The following is a 20,720-nucleotide window of genomic DNA, read 5'->3' as shown; positions in this document are numbered from 1 at the left end:
ATTTTCACAACTCCCGAACAGAATTCAAGCATTACCCCAAAATTCTTCCACATTGTCATTTCAAAGAGCAGAAAATATTAAACCGATCATCAACACACCTGTAAAGTATTCTCTTTTAATTCCATGTGAGAATGATTCAAATCTCATTCCTTAAGAATTTAACAAGAAGAATGTAAAGTAGAAAATAAAGAGGGGGTCAAATGGAAAGACCCCAATGCCCTTCTTTCCCTTCAAAGCTTCAAAGAAGAGCATTTTATCACCATACATTAAGAAGTTGAACATTGGGTAAAGAGAAAACCCAACTTGAGCAGTGCATCAGTAACCACAGTGACCACCTGGGCCTCCAAAATCAAACGAATAACATCCAAATTGGTCCATTTGGTTGAGGCCCACATTGTAGAAATTTGGTCTGTCTGTGTAATTTGCAATGATAGATTCATTTAAAGCCACAAAGCTGCCGTTCTCATCCACAACTTGAATTCCTGTCATGAAGCTTGCATGCTGAAAACCTTCCTCTGGGAAATGTCCACTTCCCATGGGTGGGCTATTAAGTTCATTCATGACCTTGAATGTTGCTCCACCCCATGATATCCCAGTTGCAAAGCTATCTAAACTATTGAATAAGGCCTTGGGCCAATATCCAATTATGTGCAGCTGGTCATGTAATAGCCACCAGTTTCCAGTTAATCGGTCCTGTCACAGCCACACAAAAATATAAAGAGATTAGCCCCAAATGGGCCAAAATAAGCCCAAGCCCAGTCCATTTATGAATTTTCCCTCCCCAGCAAGAAGCAGTTCTGTCCATAATGCAATGGGCATGCTACAGAACTAGTTTTACCTGAAACACAGTGGGTCTGATTTCATACTGGGTGCCATTGTAGGTAGACAATGGTTCTATGATGTAGCCAATTGGAGTTTATGGATTAACTTGAACAAAACCTCTGGGCAGAAAGTATTCCAGCAACCTGTGTTCCCTCTACCTGTCCAAGTGAATGAACATGAAAGGAGTAAGAAGAGAAATTAAACCCAGTTAGTGAAGATAACATGGTGGTGGGAATATCGAATTAGAAGATCAATCTTACAGTCCATCTTGCATACATTCGAGTTGCCTTGTCCCCAAACACTAATGGATCCACCTGAAAATCTTATACCCTAAATCCAACTAACAAAAATGTGGAGTTTATACAAACACTGATGAGGAACAGTAAATCAATCTGAAAGAAACATGCTGACAAGGAGCTGTCTCCCTGGTCTCCATTGACAGTGAAACAAATGTCATCTTACACTGGGCATAAATAATCTTGCCGAAGTTTAAAAGCTTTTAATCCCAGAGAGAGGGGGGGGGGGGGGGAGGGAGGGAGGAAATAGGACTTACCACCCACCCTACTAGAATACAATTGTCATGGTTGGGAGCTTCATTGTAGATCCACATCAAAGCTTGAGTAAATTGGTGGTCTGAAACTTGTGGATTGTAAACATTGATGTGTGTTTTAGCCCCATAATAGACATTATCTTCTGTCATTATTATTCCTGCTCTCTGATAATGAATTTTTTTGAGATGTTAATTAAACTATAGCCAACAATGGAGAATGGGAACAACAACTTATATCACTTGACCATTCATGATAACTGATGAAAAAAGTAAAAAAGAAAAGGATAGGAGTTTAGTTTCATGAGGTAGATCAATGAAAGGTGGCTTACGTGAAAACCTGGATAGTTAGATGTTTGGGGATGAGATTTAGAAGCAATAGTATCCATGGAGATCATTCTAGCCCTTATCAGATCTTCCTTTGTAGTTCTCTTGATGGGGACTGTTCCTTTTGGGCAACCCTCACTGTTTAGCTTAATCTGTGGATGCCTAACCCCTGATGAAGCTCCATGTATCATCCCTTCTGGGAATTGACTTGGTCTCATCTGTACAGAAAATTTTCAAGTACATCCCTAAGACATCAGCATACCCGTCATAGATTCTTTTATCCTTGTCTACATTGAAAAATCCAAATCAACTTCATTGCAGAATCAGCCCATGACGCTTGAAATTTGAAGGCAAAATTAGAGGATGACTTGCCTGGATTGTATGATTCTTGAGCAACGGATGATAAAATGCAGGCTGCTTGTTTATATGAACGCCCATGTATAGTCTGTAGAAACAAATCATTTCATCTAATGGTGTTCTTTCTTATCTGATACAACTTGTTGGGGACTTGGGAAGATTTCATCAAGAGAAAGAACCAAACCTGAATAGTTTTGAGTGCAGGTTTGTTGAGAAGTCTGACTTGTCTATCCAGTTCCAAATCTTCTTCTCTGGATAAAGTAGCCATCTTTCCTTCTACACTATAACCAACCAATAACGTAAACAGAAATATTGATAATGGAGAGATCAGCAGGGAGACCTCTTTCAGATCCATCAAATGCCAAACCTGCATCTTCTTTACACTGCTCATATTCCTCTAGGGACTAATGTTGCCCATTTTTTTCACAACACAAAACACCATGGAAAGTGGTATCGTAAAGTTTTAGAGGTTGCTAAAGAAAGGATGTCTACGTAGTACATGTACATCCTGTATAATCCGAGAGAACTAATTTAGCCATGTTTCTTCTCCAGTGGATTTCGGAAAGAAATATTAATACTCATGGAAGGCGAATCATTTAGTTTGCATACCATCTCTTGTGTATATATATATTGATTAAAAAAAAATCTCCTATATTTCAAATTATATATCAGATGAATCCTTCTGTTAGAATAATGAAATTAAATGGTGACTCTGCATTTATTGTATTTCTAAAATTTTCCAAACTGCCTCCTTTACCTTTATACTTGTTATTAATACCCATGACTGATTTTTTTTATTTTTTTTTTTTTTTTTTTTTTCCCTCACTGGATTCAACAAGGATAAATAGGCCTTTCAGTTTTAAGTACAATGGATATTGTAATATAACAAATTTCAGGGGATATAAACGTAACAGCTCGTAAACTTAAGAGATTTATATGAAACTATATTATTTCCTCATCATTTATTTCCTAGAATGCAGATGATATCGATCTCAACTCGAACACTACCTTGGCCAAACTGGATTACGGGAATAGTGTCCCCTAAATATGTGATGAAAGTTATATGTGGGTAATGGTATCCTCAACCTTTGAAAGTAGAAGATTCTGATTTATTGATTTTGGTGTTTTTGACAAGAACCAAAATTGACGAGGAACACTAGCAATCATCCACTGGTTTTGGGTTACGGGCCCCGAATGTTCTTGACTGTCTGATGTGCATCGATTGACCTAAGAATACCATCCCAACTCTCAAGAATATCAAATGCATTCCAAAATGTTCTGACTCTCTCTCTCTCTCTCTCTCTCTCTCTCTCTCTCTCTTTCTCTCTCTCTCTGTGTGAATAGAGAGAATGCAGTAGTAACAACCTTGCTTCCCCCATTGCGTAATGTTCGACATTTCGAGTTCAACCTATATAAGCATTAGCCACGTGAACTACCAGCATAAGCACTGACCCCATCAACGTAGCCCCACTAGAGACTTGTATAGTCAACACGTTTGATTTGAAGCCTGTATAAGTGAAATTAAGAAGATTAGTTGTAATGATTTGTTTGATCTGAAGGAAAATATAGTTCTCTTAAGACGACATTTCCCTCCACCACCTACTGAATGTATTCCCTTGGAAAAACTGGTATGAAGTCCAGAAAATCCATCTACCTACAACAAAAATTTTTGGGGAAGATTGTTCCTCTTGAAAGATGTGCGCCTTCTAACTATAAAAATGCACAGGCACTAAAATTTTAACATATCCGCTCGAACATGACAATAAACCTTGGGAGCCATTTGCATTTTGCAACTGCAGATCAAATGTTCCTTTTTTGAATATACAGAAACCCATGTTCTGATGTCTAAAAGCAACAATCCCTCATCCTGCGGTTGTGTCTTGTGAGCAAATAGACGGACCACGCAGAACCCTTATGGTTCAAATCCAAATAGGTTCCCATGCAACTGATAACCAAAGTACTTACTAAATTCTCAGTAGCATAACAGAAAGGTTAAATAGGCTGTATCTATTATATACGTTTCTACTGATGGCTTTTGAGCAGACATACAACATCATTATTCAATTTTACACCTCACTTTAAGGTAGATTATAAGCTGTAAATAGGGGCTAACACTGGCAAAGCTGATGAATATACAGCCATATCTGAGTTACAGCATAGACCTCTAAAGTATGTGCTGAATCTGGAAAAACAAATTACAGATAAGAAAGCACAGTGAAGGCCAAACCATACAAAGTGATACTTTGATATCCACACGAAGACCACTGGTAAAATTGTTCAACAGGGCAAAATTGCAATAGTAAAAATAGATTCACATTGTTGATGATAGTTCCAGTTTCAAGTTAAAAGGTGAAAAAGGGTAGCAGAAAATGTACCCAGAAAAAAAAAAAGAAAAAGCTAAGCAAAGAACCTTCAACAAATTAGTTAAGATGGACGGTAATCTTAGTTACAGAAGTGGATTTTAAGATCATTTAATTGAATTGGTGACTCCATATTTTCTTTCCCCCTAGGGGAGAGTGGTCCGTGGTACCTCTAGAGATTTGATTTAAATCCAAAGCCCTGAATAGCACTGATCACTCAGCCAAATAGTCCTGAAAACAAGTGAGGACTTCAAGTAGCTGTAACAATAAAATTTCACACAACACCCTCAATACAACCATAAATAAGTGAGAGCTTGTATTTTCCTACAGCAATTAGCCACCCAAAAACCAAAAAAGCTTACTCAAATTATGTTAGTATGCAACAGAATTATGTGCCAATCACAGTTTAGAGTTAGAAATAGATAGAGCATATATGGTAGATACATGAGTTAAATGGGTAGACCACCCACTGCTTCCACATTCCCCCCCACCCCCTTTTTTTTTCCTTTTAACTTTCTTGTGTTTTCCCTTTGCCACTTTTGTTTTATACTCACTAGTGACAGTAAAATCAATATACATAGCAAAGGGGGACTCATCACCTAATCATTTTTTGGGAGTAAAAGACTAATCACCTAAACATGATCACTATAAAGAACAGAATGAAAAAGGTAAAATAAATCAGATGTAAAACAAAGATTTATCTGTACATTTACTTCTTAAGTTGTTACCAGAACTCATCAGCTGCCACAGAGGAAGGTGGATATGGGTCATCTTTCTCCACCTCCATCTCCACTTCTGGTTCTCCAGATCCAAATTCCATCAATTCGATATCAGCAAGGTTTTTCAGATCAACAATGGAGAGCTCATTGAGACACCTTACCACCAAGTCGGCAGCTCCAAGTTCATACACTGGCTGCTTGCTTGCAACTGCCACACACTTCATGTGAGCATCATGAGCAGCCTCCAAAGTTGAATTAGAGTTCCCAAATATAATGCATCGCTCTGGTATGAAGTTGAGAAGCTGAGCAGCATAAACAAACATCTCCGGGTCAGGCTTCCCCCTGTGAACATCCTCAGCCGCGACAATCACACTGAAAATACCTTCAATTCCAATTGATCCAATTGCAATCTCGAGAGTTTTCCTTGGACGGGTTGAAACCAAGGCCATTGGAATCTTGTAATTCATCAGGGCATTAACAAATTCTTGTGACCCTGTCCGCAATCTATAAATCCCACCTTGCAAACCTTCATATATCTCTTCCTTTCTTGAAGCCATTTTTCTCAGCTGCCCTGGATCTCTTGACCAACAGAGAACTTCAGAGATTGCCTGCTCATTTTTCATTCCTTCTATTCTTTTAAGTATGAAAGTTGGTGGTGGTGATTTTCCTTCTTCTCGGGACAAAACCAACCATGCCTGCTTCTCGAGATCAGTATCATCTTCAATAAGCACCCCTTCCCATTCAAAGATTGCACCCAACCACCCACAACCCATTCTTTCCTGCCGTAGCAACGGATTGTGTATTGAAGGATTATCTGCCTTATTTGGTGGTGGAAACAAACCTGGTTTATGTTGTATGGTCGTATCAGTCCAGTAATTCAAATCCTTGGTTGCCCTCTCTTCCCTTGGGGAACCCAAATAAGACTCTTTTGTTAATTCCATTCCAAGGGCTTTAATTTTACAACCCCTTGAGGTAGTTGAAGAAGATGAAGTAACCCATCGACCCAAAAATTCTGCACAAGGGAGCTGGCAAAAGTCAAACATTCTTCTCCTGAAGGAACCATCCTTGAAAGGAGACCCTTGAGATACCGGACGGTGGCTAAGAAGAAAGGTCGTTGCAATTGAATCCACCATTTTATGCCAAAATTGGAAATGCAGACACTACAGCTTAAGTCAAAACCAAGCTTCACGACAGTATCCGTCTTTGAGATTAAAGAAAATTACAATTTAAGTACCTCGTTGAATTGAACCAGAAACCAATTGATTCCTATGAAGCCTCACGCCCAGAAGCCAGTCCTGCCACTTGAGTTTCCCAAACCACTCTGCAATCTCCTCAATTCAAGCAGAATTTTGTTCCCGCAAATAAAAATACACAGGGGCGGGGGGAACCAATTTTTTTGGGCTGTAATTCGTATAAGGTGATTAATGTAGTCTATACATTCAGAAAAATAGAAGATTTACTATATAATGCTATAATTTCTTCATCTTTAATTGCATTCCCAGCCAACAAACACAAGCCAAGAAGAAAAATACGAGCAAATTCGAAATTCCACACCAGAGGAGAAATAAAATCGGAAGGAGTACAAGATTCAGGTACAGAGAAAATTTAACTATATGAAATCTAATTTTAATATTATAAACAGATACACAGAGAAGCTAAGAATCGAAGCTCTGATCAAATGAGAAATGGTTAAACAGAGGGTTAAAAAGAGAAAGAGAGAGAACCCGATAGAAAACCTGGAGAAATAAGAAGCTATCGAAGAACACAGAGATGACGACGAGCAGGAAGAAGTGATGAAGATATCATAAAGGAATTCAGAGATTGGTTACCAGGAAGACGAATGGATGAAACGAATTTCCTCTCTTCGAGCAAGATCCTTCCTTTCTGTGGCTTACAGAACAAGTAAGCCTGGAGAAATAAGAAGCTCTGATCAAATGAGAAATGGTTAAACAGAGGGTTAAAAAAAAGAAGAGAACCCGATAGAAAACCTGGAGAATAAAGCTATCGAAGAACACAGAGATGACGACGAGCAGGAAGAAGTGATGAAGATATCATAAAGGAATTCAGAGTTGGTTACCAGGAAGACGAATGGATGAAACGAATTTCCTCTCTTCGAGCAAGATCCTTCCTTTCTGTGGCTTACAGAACAAGTAAGCCTGGAGAAATAAGAAGCTCTGATCAAATGAGAAATGGTTAAACAGAGGGTTAAAAAGAGAAAGAGAGAGAACCCGATAGAAAACCTGGAGAAATAAGAAGCTATCGAAGAACACAGAGATGACGACGAGCAGGAAGAAGTGATGAAGATATCATACAGGAATTCAGAGATTGGTTACCAGGAAGACGAATGGATGAAAACGAATTTCCTCTCTTCGAGCAAGATCCTTCCTTTCTGTGGCTTACAGAACAAGTAACGTTTTACAAATTACAAGAACAGCAACGTTACCACCGGCACTAAACCGGTTGAGGAGTTTTACGTGTCGGTTACGCCACCATGAGAAAACTGAAATGGCATTTATACCCCCGCCTTGTTTAAGTAATCATAATTCCAGCATGAGCTCAATGATTGGTTCTCATTTTGCTCTGAAATTCCAAACGCATCAAAGACAAGCTTCGTCCGAGTCAATCCAACCGATCGAACCCATCGGTTCAGTCTAAATCGGATTCAATTGAACCATTTGAATCAAACTTGTAACTTCTTTTTTTTTTTTTTTGGTTTGTCAACCCCGGTTTATAAACCGGTGGTTTGACCCGCGTCGCACATCTGGCTGTGGTGGGTGAGTCTCCTACCGGGATTTTTGCATCCACAAGGATTCGATACCAGAACCTTGCTTAAGGGAACCAAACTGCTTACCACTTGGACCAACCCCCGTTGATGCATGCATCTCTTGTCACTATGTGAGTACCATTTCAACCACATGTGAGATGATTTTCTTCTTCTTATTATTTTTATAAATAAATCGATCTTATTGTTTAAAAAAGAAATTGAGAAATAGATAAGATTAAAAAAAAAACGTTATGAATTTAAAATTATCCAATTGAAGCTGTGTTTTTTATAAATTAACTATTGCCCCTTACTTCTAATGATGTTAAGAGATAGTTACCGTGGATATGTAATGTCTATCGTTAAGAGGCACCAACAATTGCCCTTATAAAATGATTTGAACGTGATTGGCAAGAGAAATGCATGCATTGACCCTTCAACGATCTAATGGCCCCCATCACCAATCAATTGGACTGATGGATCACTTTCTTGTCAAGAAACACGTTTGGCCAGTTGAACTTCTGAACCAGTACTTAGATTAGATGTGAGCCCCTCCTTATTCCGTGACTGAGAAAACGTCAAAAAAATTAGTTATGTGCTCTCCTAACAAAGAAGTGATTGACTCTCCTGACTTGAGTAGAATAATGCCCATATCCTTTCGAAAATTCTGGGTCGGTTGGTAGGTGATGGCTCTTGAAGTGTCTGGAGTGCTTGTGGATGTCATTCAATCAGTGTAGCAGAAGATACCAAAAGTCTATCGGTTCATGATATGGAGATGATTCCACAGCTTCCAGGCTTAGCTTGGTTAATTTTTTCTCTTTCCTTTTTTTGGTAACCAGCTTGGGTAGTCTTCCAGGTTTCCAGCAAGATGCACTGTTTCCTATTTATACAAATTTACAAGTTAAAGATAGTGTTTTTTTTTCTTTTTCAGATTTTCTATTTGATAAAAAGATTTTTTACATGTAGCCCCTAGTTTTGGATCCAATCATGTTAAATCTCTGAAACTGAATGAATTTACATGTACTTCCTAATAATAGGGCACCCACATCAATTACATCCTCAGAGAGAGCTTTGTCGTCTGCAAAGGTCGAACCTATGACCTCTCTACTGAGAAGTATAGATCTTACCACTCAACCAACGTTGCATTGACAGTTTCCTAATAGTTTTCATTTTTGCGACTTTCCTTTACCGGCATCCTTCATTTTTTTCCCATTTTTCAGTATTCATTTTTTATCTCTTCATTCCCCCTTTTCTTTTAAGACTTAATTCTCTCTAGTTTGTTTTAAGTGGTGTTGTTCTTGGTATTGCAAAATGAAACAATAGTAAGTCACTGAAAAGTGAAATTAAAATATCCAAACAAGATGACATATTTGAAAATCCAACTTCCGTCGCTAGACAATGCCAATGGCTACACATAAGCAACTTATATCTGAACCAGCAAACCAGCTTGTCTCACAGAAAAGCAAACTACAGCTAACACTTCCAAAGCTGATCCAGAGAAGAGATTGATGACACAAAATGGAACAGTTAGCAGCAAGCGACTCACGAAAGAAGCACCAGAAGAGATTCATTATAAAGACGATTAACAAGTACAGAAATGTGTGAAAATTATACACTCAAAATTTTCCCCACAGTCTACACCTTGACCTTCCACAGTTTTTTCCCTCCCTAAATTTGGGGCCATGGATATAAGAATTCAGCATTTACAGAGGTTAAAATCATCCATTTCTAATCCCCTTGGGAAGTACACCATAGTGATGCAAAAATGTGTACCGATCTCTTACTTTGCAACTTGACGAGACTCCTTTGTTACCCCATAGTAGATTGATTTACTACCAGGATACATGAGAAAATTCCAGCCACATGGTGATCCCCCGACAACATATGTGCCGGGAAGTCGACCGTCATCTGACTTGTGAGCGTTACCTCCAGGTGGTTGCTTCCCACCTGATGATTTCTCTATAGTTTTGTCAACTTTATGCTGCTCCGCCCTCTTGTCCACTTGGCGCTTTTCAGCTGGTTTCTGCTTGTCCTTGGTTTCACTTATCAAAGACTGACCATCCAATGTACTCTTACACTTGCCCATAGAGATCCTCTCCATTGTCAGCTGTTTATATAAATCCATCATAACCTTCATCCCTGCATGTATCAGTTAACAAATATATCAGAATGCCTACATATGAAAACACTCAGTGATCATAACATACTAGGGAAGAGAAAATGCATTGGAGACTGCTGGCTGCATATAAAGTGCACCAGACAGCATTCAGAATCAGGGCAGGTGTTGCCCTGAATGCTGTCCAATACCACATAGAAAGTGAGGGACCAAAGTACTACTTATGTGAAGAAGAGAAACTGATTTAGTGGAAGCGATCACAAAAGGAGTATTCTCAGCTGAATCTTACATAGACTGGTGAAGAAGCAAGTCAACATACTTAACATTTATTAAACCAAGACACTATTAGCCATATTATTTATAGAGTGGATCTTGTTGCAATCGAAGTGACGAACTACAAAGTTGTAACCATTTTTTTGACTGCCTTCTGTCTTGTTCCCAGAAGTTCTTTAAGTCAAGGGTACAAAGGTTTTTCAACCTGGTTGACAATAAACTTAACATTGAGCAATTCTTATGAGAGCTCATTGTCATGCACACTTTCATAGTTCACATGTAACTGACAATATTTTACCCTCATAAGGAAAAACACAGGTAATAGTAAAACGGCAGAAATGTACCGTAGCAACTTATTTTTCATCAATTTTGATGTAACGATCATTTACTTATTTAATGGGATAATAAACCATGTGATCTCCATGATTTGGATTATAATGTCTTCTGCAAATCCTACACCAAGACCAATTGAGCATAATTCTGAACAAGAGTCTGGGTTTCAAGGACAAAATACAAACCTGAGAAAATAGAGCAAAGTACTATTAAGCTACTTGCCATGGCTTAACCTGGCTACACCAATGGTACCAGCACTTTACACACTTACTAGTACCAAATCAGCCTTACTTCACCCTGAAGGGACTTGGGAAGATAACTATAAAGAACTCATAGAGATTGAGAATTGCACTTCAGTAGAAAGCTTGTCTACAAGGCTTGAAAGCTTGCTTGCTTTCTGGATGCATTATCCAAATGAGGTCCACCCTATTTATAGGCACCACATATTACAAAAAATGTAGATGATATTTAAAATAGGGTGGATGAAGTGGAGAGGTGGATCCGGGGTCTTATGTGATCGGCGTATTCCATTAAAACTTAAAGAAAAATTTTATAGGACCGTTGTTCGACCCACTATGATGTACGGTGCAGAGTGTTGGGCTGTTAAAAAAATCATATAGATAAACTCAGTGTAGTAGAAATGAGGATGCTAAGATGGATGAGTGGCAAATCTAGGATGGATAAGATAAGAAACGATCATATTAGAGTTGGTTTGGGAGTTGCTCCCATAAGTGATAAGCTTAGAGAAAGTCGTTTGAGGTGGCACGGCCACGTTCAACGGATACCTATAAATGCTCCTGTACGGAGAAGTGATATAATCCATATTGAAGGAACTAGAAGAGCTAGGGGTAGACCTAAGATAACCTTAGGAGAAGTGGTGAGAAAGGATATGTATAGCTTAGGCCTTGTATCTAGCATGGCCTCGAACATAACTGATTGGAGTGCAAGAATCCTTGTACCTAGTTGGGACAAGGCTTGTTGGTGTTGTATATTTAGATTTGTCCTTCATCCAATGATTGAACATGTTCTACTCAAGGAGACTAGAAACTTCCCCACCTCCTATATTGCTTACTTAAAATGGGCTTCAATGACAATCAATTCTAGTCACACTCGGTATCTATTCATAAGCAGAAAGAACCAAGGATCAAAAGTGGACCAGGTTCATATAGTATTGAGCGCACTCAGTCTTGACTAGGCTAACCGCTGCATGGGATCTTAATGAGTACCACTTTAATTTAAATTGTGCTACCTCTTGACGTCCTCCTAAATGTGGTAGCCTTGCACTAAGTGCAGCCTTTTGTTACTTCATTCCTAGTTCAATTAGGAAAGTCTATTTCAGTTTTATTTTATTTGAGTTTAAGACATAATAGCTATTTAGACAAGGAAGACTCCTTTTCATTGTAGGAATTTGTTTTAGCTGTAATTAATATATTATTAGACTCAATAGCTACGCACAATTTTATTAATGAAATAAGCTATATTTCCTAAGATCTGTGAGAAACAGTGCGGATGAGACACCAAAGACCTGAGATTGGTCATTTGCTTCAGTTTTCCTCTCCCCTCCTGTGTTTTACCGCCAGCCAGGTGTTGTTTGAGCTTCCTATTGATTGGTACTGTTAGTGACAAGTTGTTTCCTCTGTGTTCCTTAAAGATTCAATCATTCTTCACTCTACTATTATGTTCCATAATCTGTTCTTATCTAACAGCATTGTAATTGATTTTCTATCCACAGTAGTCTCTTCATTTCCAGTTTTCAGCCAAACTGTTTGGACTGCTGAACCTGTTCTACCAATTAGTTCAGGGCCAAGCTTAAGAGTATTGAAAAGAACCCCAGAGGCCCAGAGGACCACTCCACCAGGTTTTTGAGGGTATCAGATCTGTTGATCTGAAGATGGTAAAAGTATCCTAAGTTATGACTTTCGTGATTTCAGATATGAAGTTTGTTTGATTACTCGAAATCCGACCATTAGGTTGGGTCTATCTTTTGAGCTTAAGTTGAGCATAAAAATGAAACTCAGTCTGAGTTTTGGGAGAAGCTGACCTCATGATTTGATTTAATTTGAATATCCTAGTCTGAGATTTCAATTTTAGATTTGATCTCCTTCTAATTACTTCTAAACCAGCCACAGTATTGCTGCTATATATCAAAGGAACTTTATTCTAGTTGCTTGTGATTGAATCCTAGAGTTGGACCCTAGTCTGAGGAGGTTGACTTTTTGTTGACTCGTTGCATTTCAGCTGGCTTTGTGTGATTTGTTTGTCAACTTGAGACCCTGTAGCAAGATTGGGCCTAGTTGCCACAGATCCGGTATAGCATTGAATTGGTATCCGAACTATGGTCAAAGAGAGTTCTAAAGCCCCAAAGTAGGCTATAAAATCTCTTATTGAATATTCAAAAGCTAGCTAGGACAACTAGTACGGATAAGTAATTGGATTCATTTACTGCACAAATCAGGGTACAACAGAAAACTACAGTTAAATCATCAATAATCCAATCTTCCGAGAAAACAAAGCTACATCACATTTTGATCGAGACTTGAAGAACTAAGGTAAAGCTGAAATCCGAGGAGTACAATGGTTAACATGATCACAAATATTTTTCTGATTGGTTGCGTCCCCTCGACAATTAATTTCATTGGTTCAACCTATCAGAGGAGTGAAAAATGAAACTAGCCCTTACCAAGTTAACAAGAATAGACAGCAAGGGACTGCATGGTGCACTCCTGAGAATTTTTTCTATCATCATTGACAAAAGCCTACAATTTGGGAAGAAATGAAACTGATATTGAAGAATAGCATCTAGCATCAACTTTTCAACAGATTAACACAATTTGTCAGAGGTATATGACCTTGCAGGAATGACTAGCTCCTTCCTCACGTCGAATTGGGATTACAAGCCCATATTTGTGAGCATATCCTCAATTTGAATGACACCTTTGGGATGGCCCTTGAAGCATAGGTTTTAATCAAATCAGATCATCAATGTTGTATTCACAATCCAGAAACAACAGGGAGAACTCCATGGTTCCACCCAAGGAAGGGGGAACAAAAGAGGGGGGGGGGGGACTCCACAGCAAATAATCCAAGTGACGCTTATACTGAGCTCCACAAGCCACATCAGATAAGGGCAAAGCTCCAATGATTACTAGAGGTGCCATTACTAATCTCATGAGTTCGGCCACTATGCAACGTTTTCGGCAATGACATTTTGGACATGAATAAAAGGTCAACGGTGTCACTGAAATTGAGAGAATATGAAGATGTTTGAAGCAACAAATACCCATGGTATTGACTGATGTCTTACTGGATGACCATGGATTATGGCAATAATGTGGCCTGGGAGAGACAAGAACCAATGTTTCTTCGATTTCAAGGTAAAGCTATGGTACTTAACTGGATGACCATGGATTATGATGCACTAAAGTGTGGCCTGGGAGGAAACAAGAACCAACATTTCTTTGATTCAAGGGTGAACCTATTGTACTTAACCTACTCAATGTATCAGTCATGAAACCAAGACCTAAGGCTGCCCAAGCCAAGTGCCAACAATAGTAGCAGCCTATTCTAGAGAAGCAACTAGCAAAAGGAAACGTAAAAGAAATCAGTTGTGAACGAGTGTAAGCACAAGTGAAGGACATGTCAAAAGCAATTACTAGGATTATCTCAGGAAGTCCTTGATAACAAGTGGTGAATCAGATGTTGTAACCCCTACAAACAGAAATTGAGTCTACAGTTGAGACGGTTGGAGACAGATATGTGGAGGGTCCCATGGATACATTTAAAGATGTTGACACTGTGCATGTGGAGTTCATTTTGTCAAAGTGACTGAAAGCGCCCTCCTTACCTATATGATTACATTTTTACTTGAAAGGAGCTGCATGAACGTTACTATGGGTTGAAGACAAACATACACCAGGAGAAAATTGGTTACCAACTATATGGTAGAATTTCTTCTAAGATGAAGGAAAGGAGAAAGAGCAAATGGATGAACTAGAACACTTAAATGAGTTCCAAAGGAGGATCAAAGCTGGTACAGTTGGCATCCATTAAAAAAATAGGAAGAAAGGATGTCTAAAAGTGAACCAGGTCAATAGGGTATCAAGCAAAATTCTAAAAATTGGGTACTGAATCATTGAACCAACCAACTCATATCGGAATCAACCATTCCCAAGTTGACTGACTCAGTGTCAAAACCCTAGAAATTTCCTAGTTTTTGGATAATGACTGTCCAATTCTGCATTCAAAAACCTTGGTTTCAAGCCACTTAGTCCTGGCACGGATAGCCAGCTCATGGGAGCTTACTGAACCTAATAGAATTGCTTTATTTAATTCCTGGTTCAACAGTCTGAGTATTGTTTTATTTCAGATCAACTTGCAAGAGTTATATAGCTAAGGAAGACTGACCTGCAGGGGAGGGGATTGTTTTCGATGTTATAAATTACATTGTAAGATTCAATGGAATCACCTCTTGGCCCACAATCTGTGAGAAACAGCATGGATGAAGCACCTCAGAACTGAGATACTTTGTTTACTTTAGTTTTGTTTTCCCCAACTCTTTTTTGATGACAGGTAGTTCCCACCTCTGGGCATTATCCCCAAAACCTAAATTTAGGCCAGACCACTGGTAGAAAGTTCTAGACAATGGACAGTGCTTAGCCCAAAAGCTCAAATCCATGGGCTACTGAGCTTGGCCTGTGGACCTTTGGGCAAGCAACCCATGACATGCTGATCATAGGAATTAAGGAAAAGAATACACAGTTAAGTGACTCCAAAAACAAACTGACACAACCATCAAGACAAAGAAAAAAAGTAAGATAACACAATCATGTCATTTAGTCTGAAGGTTTTTACCTGGAAATATCTCAAAGAATTTAGTTATTAGAGTTACTAAAAGGACATCATGTGTGCTCAAAACTCACTTATTTCAGTTACAAGAGAAGAGGACTTGGGGAACATCCACAGTAGGTGCAACTAGATAAAAGCATGTCACAATGACTGCTGACACATGATACACCTGTTAATTGACCTACTTGTGTAAAGAATGGTATGTTGATCAGGTTTGACACTTTGACCTTGTTAGAAGAACTAAAACTATGTACTTGACGGACAGAATTAACCAAGATCCAATTCAGTCAAATGCTATGAAAGGAGATAACTATAGTTGGCCTGTTTTTTGTAGGAGCAATGAGTTCCCATGGGTCTTGATTGAGCTTACTCAGAATTAAAGATGAATTCACGATCAGCTTCTGCAGGTTCCAATGTTGGTATTGAAGTAATAAATAATTAAACTTGAGCATCAGTAACTCCATATTTGATTTAGACAAAAGATTATCAATATCTAAGGGAAAAACATTTGCAAACACACTGAAGAACCTCAGCAAGTGAACAAACTAGAAGTCATTTTCAAGAGCTTACTTTTCCGGATCTCAGTAGCTCCTTTGGAATTTCGAAAGTCAGGAGTTTGGAGAACCTTCAAGAGAACAAAACCTTTTAGGCTAAGGGGAGGTAAAATAATATTTCAAGATGAATCAGATGTAAATATACATTAACAGAATTGCTTTCCAACGTTGACTTTGGTAAGTTAACAGTAGAATGTTAAAATCCTAGGAAACAAGTGCAAAAAGGACAGTTCTCTTACAGAAGGACCAATTAGAATACCAAAATATAGAGTATCACACAAATATTTCATTTGAATGAAAATCGTGATTTTTGAATTTCACTGAAATTGTCCATGCTCAAAAATTTTATGGTTTCACCTTCTACCCCCATTTTCTTGATTTGTTTACCTGAATCCATCACTCTGCACTAAATTGGTTTATATGTTTGCTGAATTTAGCTTATTACATTTGAAATTATCAACATAGTAATTCTAACATGTGCCCATCTACTAAATTTAGATTCCAACTAAGCAAGGCAAACTAGACTGAAAAACATCACAACCTAGCACAAAAAGCAGAAGCTAGTCAAAGATAAGAACAGAAGGAACAACAATATCATCGTAAATGCTCAAGAGAGAAAGGAGAAAGAAAAAAAAGGCTCCTCGATTCAACTATGAGATAACTCCATCCAGCTTTCTTTCCTCTCCTATTAGGTGAAGCAGTGATTTGAGAGTTCAATGCTTCATACCCCAGCCAATTAATTTCAAACCACCCTAGAATTTCTGTCTTGCATAGATCAACTTGGTCTCACCAATGAGAACTCATTATTCAGTTGCTCTCCTAGTCTTCTAACACCTCTGTGGTACTCATCCCTATCCATAACCAATGAATCCCCGACATCCAGAAAAGGATCCTCGGTGATTAAAGATGGTCCATTCTCACAAAGATTGGATGCTGCTCTAACATTATCAACTCAATTCAGCCTTATCCCAACTCTACATAAATCGTTCTCCAACAAGATCTATTTCAAACCGTACTAGTTACAACTTGCAAGGTCCAAGTTAAGCAAGTCTTTAACTACCACTTCTCCCAAAGTCTGTATAGGTCTGCTTATGGCTCTTTACCTTTTCAATCTAATCAAATTGTAATTGGGTCACTACCTTGAGATCCCTCCCCCCCCACCCCCACCCGGCCATGTCTATATCCACATATATATTTAAAACTCTTGTTTTCTTTATGCTTGTCAAATTACTCTCCGGAGATCATAAGCCTTTTGTAGATCAATTAAGACCATATGGAGATCCTTGTTGCATTCTATCTTTCCATCATTCTCTTAAGTAAACAGCTAATCTTGCTAATCTTATAGCATAAAATCAATATGGCTATCTATAATAATAGTTTCATTATGAGTTTCAATAACTTTGTTCCACAATCACATAGCATGTCTCATTAGATTAATCTTCCATGCCTTTACAAGTATCATAGCTTTTATATACTAGAACCACAATGCTTCTCCACCATTCATCAAACATTTTCCCTATGCTCATAATCTCATTAAACAACATGGTTAGACAAGATAAACCACCGATCCATAAACTCTTCCTCACTTTTTAGGGGGATCCCAAAGATTTGGTGCCTTGCCTACTTTAATCCTCATTGAAGCTCCTTTACCTTCAGGCACCTTAATTTTTTGTATATATATCTCTGATGGGTAATGCAACCTAGCAGAACACTATTACTGGAAATATCTTCATTCCATAAATTGAGATAGTTTTTTCCATCTCTTCTAAATGTCCTTCCTTAATAGAACATCATCATATTCACTTTTAATGCATAATGCGGACAAAATCTCAACTCTTCCCTTCCCTTGTGTTGGCTATATGATAATAGCTTCTCCCCTCCCTTTGTAAATATCCTCATATTTCTTTGCCTCTTGCTTTTCCCACAACCTTCCCCTCATATTCACTATCTTATAAAGATCCTTATTCTTTGCACCTTGCTGCCTCAACCACATTAAAGAACATAATAACCAAGAGTTCATCCAAGAATTATGTACACACGGCCTATATATGTATGTCTATGAGGTAATCCCCAGAGCATATTGTGCTCTGATATAAGTTGAAGTAATTCCAGCAGCCGAAAAGTCAACAAAGTTATTCTTCATGGTTCCAAAACAATACCAGTTGGAGCAATTCGAAAAGCTGAAAAGTGAACAATGTTATGCTTCATAGTTCCAAAATAGAGGAAAATATCATCCAACTACCAACAATAATATTTCATTGATAATATTTGACGGCTATGACCTGCAGTAGGTAGGTGGAGTCAAGACACAAAATGTCACACATCTTCTTTGATATCATTCCATCTTAAGGAGGATGCTAGGCAGATATCAGGGGAACATCCTCTAACTAATGCTACTGCCGACCCCAAACATACTCATAGATAACACAATACCAGCTTTTAACTTTCAACTTCCGCTCAAATTAGTTAGTAAAGCTTAAACCTCATTTATCCCTAAAAACAAGAACAGGAAAGGGTTCCAATTTAATTTGAGGCAATGAGCTCATTCTCATTAGAAAAGTATATCCCAAGTTCCACTGCTTCGCAGTGATTCACAGGTAGATTTTGCAGCCAACTCCAGAACTTGCCGTACGCGGTGGACTGTAACACTCTATACATTCTTAATCTAGTTTCCTACATAGCCTAAACTGCATTATGCAATGTTTTAATGACAATCTTAAGATTACAACATTACTGTACTCTCAGCCAGAAAATGAGCAACTCCAACAAGCACCTTGACAGCTAATCGCCCCCACCCATGAAAACAGAGAGATCGCTGACTCGTATAAATCAAGTATATTCAATTAATAACATTGAGTTGAACGTAAACTGAAAAATCCTATAAGCACTTATCAAACTCCTCATGCCATGACATGATATAAAGCAACGAGTGAGCACGAAGAACTAAATATACAAAGGGCCAGCAACAGGGTTAAGGGAAAGAAAGATCGTTTCTGGAAAAATTCAAGCTTAGAGACCCCTCAGAGAGCGTAGAGGGTAGTGCGAAGAAAAAAAGAGCCAAAAACACCAGCAAAGCGGCCGTAGCATTTGATCACATAGAAGTAAGACAATCTGTACGGAGTCAGGATAACCTAGGGATAAGCGTTTTTCCTCCCTTTTCCTGAACAAGCTCGTAATTACCTCGATAAAGAAGGGGCGAAGATCTTTAACGACTGCACGGATCTTGAAGTATGTAGAGTTGCGGAGATCGGCACTTTCGAGCTTCCTTTTCTTGTTCTGAGAAGCAGCAGAAGAAACAACAGCCGTTGGAGCAGCCACCGCCGGAGGATCAGCAACCGCCGGAGGAGGAGGAGCAGGAGGAGGAACTAGTGGCGGCTCCGAAGGGAGAGTTTGCGCAGAATCCGATGGTTTCACCGTCCGAGTCTCGGCCACAGCGGTCGCGGTCGCGCTCGCGCTCGCGCTCGCTACAGATTTTGCCTCTTCCACCTCCATAGCTTCTTGTGCCAAGTAAGAACCAGAGACAGAGAACGGAGAACTGAACAACCAAATACAATTTTTCAGAAGGTAGCGTGTACTCTGCAACAGCAGGGAGCGAGGCTGCTACGGATGCTAAGGGTGGAAGGTCCAAGGCAGCTCAATATTAGAATGGATTCATGTTCATTGATAAGCCCATATTAGTGGACCTGTTAAACGGCCCAATAGTCACTAAGTGGGTCACAGCTTATATGGGCCCAATAGGTCCAATCCAGCCCAATATTAGAATTCATGTTGATAGATCGGCCCAATAGTCACTATGTGGGACCGCTTATGGGCCCATGGTCCAATCCAGCCCAATATTAGAATTCATGTTGATAGATCAGCCCATATTAGTGGACCTGCTAAATGGCTCAATAGTCACTATGTGGGACACAGCTTAATTGGGCCCAATGGGTCCAATCCAGCCCAATATTAGAATTCATGTTGATTGATCAGCCCATATTAGTGGACCTGTTAAATGGCCCAATAGTCACTATGTGGGCCACAGCTTAATTGGGCCCAATAGATCCAATCCAGCCCAATATTAAAATTCATGTTGATTGATCAGCCCATATTAGTGGACCTGCTAAATGGCCCAATAGTCACTATGTGGGCCACAGCTTAATTGGGCCCAATAGGTCCAATCCAGCCCAATATTAGAATTCATGTTGATAGATCAGCCCATATTAGTGGACCTGCTAAATGGCTCAATAGTCACTATGTGGGACACAGCTTAATTGGTCCCAATAGGTCCAATCCAGCCCAACATTAGAATTCATGTTGATTGATCAGCCCATATTAGTGGACCTGTTAAATGGCCCAATAGTCACTATGTGGGCCACAGCTTATATGGGCCCAATAGGTCCAATCCAGCCCAATATTAGAATTCATGTTGATAGATCAGCCCATATTAGTGGACCTGCTAAACGGCCCAAAATTCAGCCATTAATGGCCCATGAACAACTTCACTTTCGTCGTGAAATTGCCGGTCAGTGCAGCTGCCTCAATTGGTTTTAGCGATGGGGGGGGGGGGTAAAAGACTACTCTGGCTCTCTTTGGCGCCGATTTATATTTCAGTTTATAACCTACTTATGAATAATCAATTATGATAATAAGTTATGAGTAACAAATTATTTTAATTTGGTTACTATTAAATATAATATATTATATACCAAGAAGTAGGTTTAGTA

The 20,720-nt window shown here is 38.9% G+C and overlaps 3 protein-coding genes across 3 annotated transcripts; all 3 read right to left on the bottom strand.

Moving 5' to 3' along the window:
* Nucleotides 1–315: 315 nt before the first annotated feature.
* On the bottom strand, nucleotides 316–1,914 carry LOC149030015 (protein neprosin-like). Its single transcript, XM_089144326.1, has 5 exons — nucleotides 1,702–1,914; nucleotides 1,376–1,537; nucleotides 1,083–1,136; nucleotides 966–980; nucleotides 316–693 (listed from the first exon to the last, which is right to left on the bottom strand). The coding sequence occupies exons 1-5, from the start codon at nucleotides 1,912–1,914 to the stop codon at nucleotides 316–318; spliced, it is 822 nt and encodes a 273-aa protein (XP_089000452.1).
* Nucleotides 1,915–4,458: 2,544 nt separating this feature from the next.
* On the bottom strand, nucleotides 4,459–6,469 carry LOC149030014 (Haloacid dehalogenase-like hydrolase (HAD) superfamily protein). The gene is made up of 3 exons (XM_089142332.1): nucleotides 6,367–6,469; nucleotides 5,142–6,144; nucleotides 4,459–4,644 (listed from the first exon to the last, which is right to left on the bottom strand). Exons 2-3 carry the CDS (start codon nucleotides 6,071–6,073, stop codon nucleotides 4,599–4,601), a joined length of 978 nt encoding a protein of 325 aa, XP_088998458.1. The 5' UTR covers nucleotides 6,074–6,144; nucleotides 6,367–6,469; the 3' UTR covers nucleotides 4,459–4,598.
* Nucleotides 6,470–9,398: 2,929 nt separating this feature from the next.
* LOC149030013 (uncharacterized) lies at nucleotides 9,399–19,608 on the bottom strand. Its single transcript, XM_089142331.1, has 3 exons — nucleotides 19,195–19,608; nucleotides 16,031–16,085; nucleotides 9,399–10,032 (listed from the first exon to the last, which is right to left on the bottom strand). The coding sequence occupies exons 1-3, from the start codon at nucleotides 19,504–19,506 to the stop codon at nucleotides 9,674–9,676; spliced, it is 726 nt and encodes a 241-aa protein (XP_088998457.1). The 5' UTR covers nucleotides 19,507–19,608; the 3' UTR covers nucleotides 9,399–9,673.
* Nucleotides 19,609–20,720: the final 1,112 nt, after the last annotated feature.

Source organism: Hakea prostrata, chromosome 1 (assembly GCF_041222555.1).
Source record: "Hakea prostrata isolate BN-2017 chromosome 1, UWA_Hpros_2, whole genome shotgun sequence".
In the NCBI taxonomy this organism is placed as follows: Eukaryota; Viridiplantae; Streptophyta; class Magnoliopsida; order Proteales; family Proteaceae; genus Hakea; species Hakea prostrata.
Note: the sequence above shows the minus strand (reverse complement) of the source record. Positions and strands in the feature narration are given on the sequence as shown.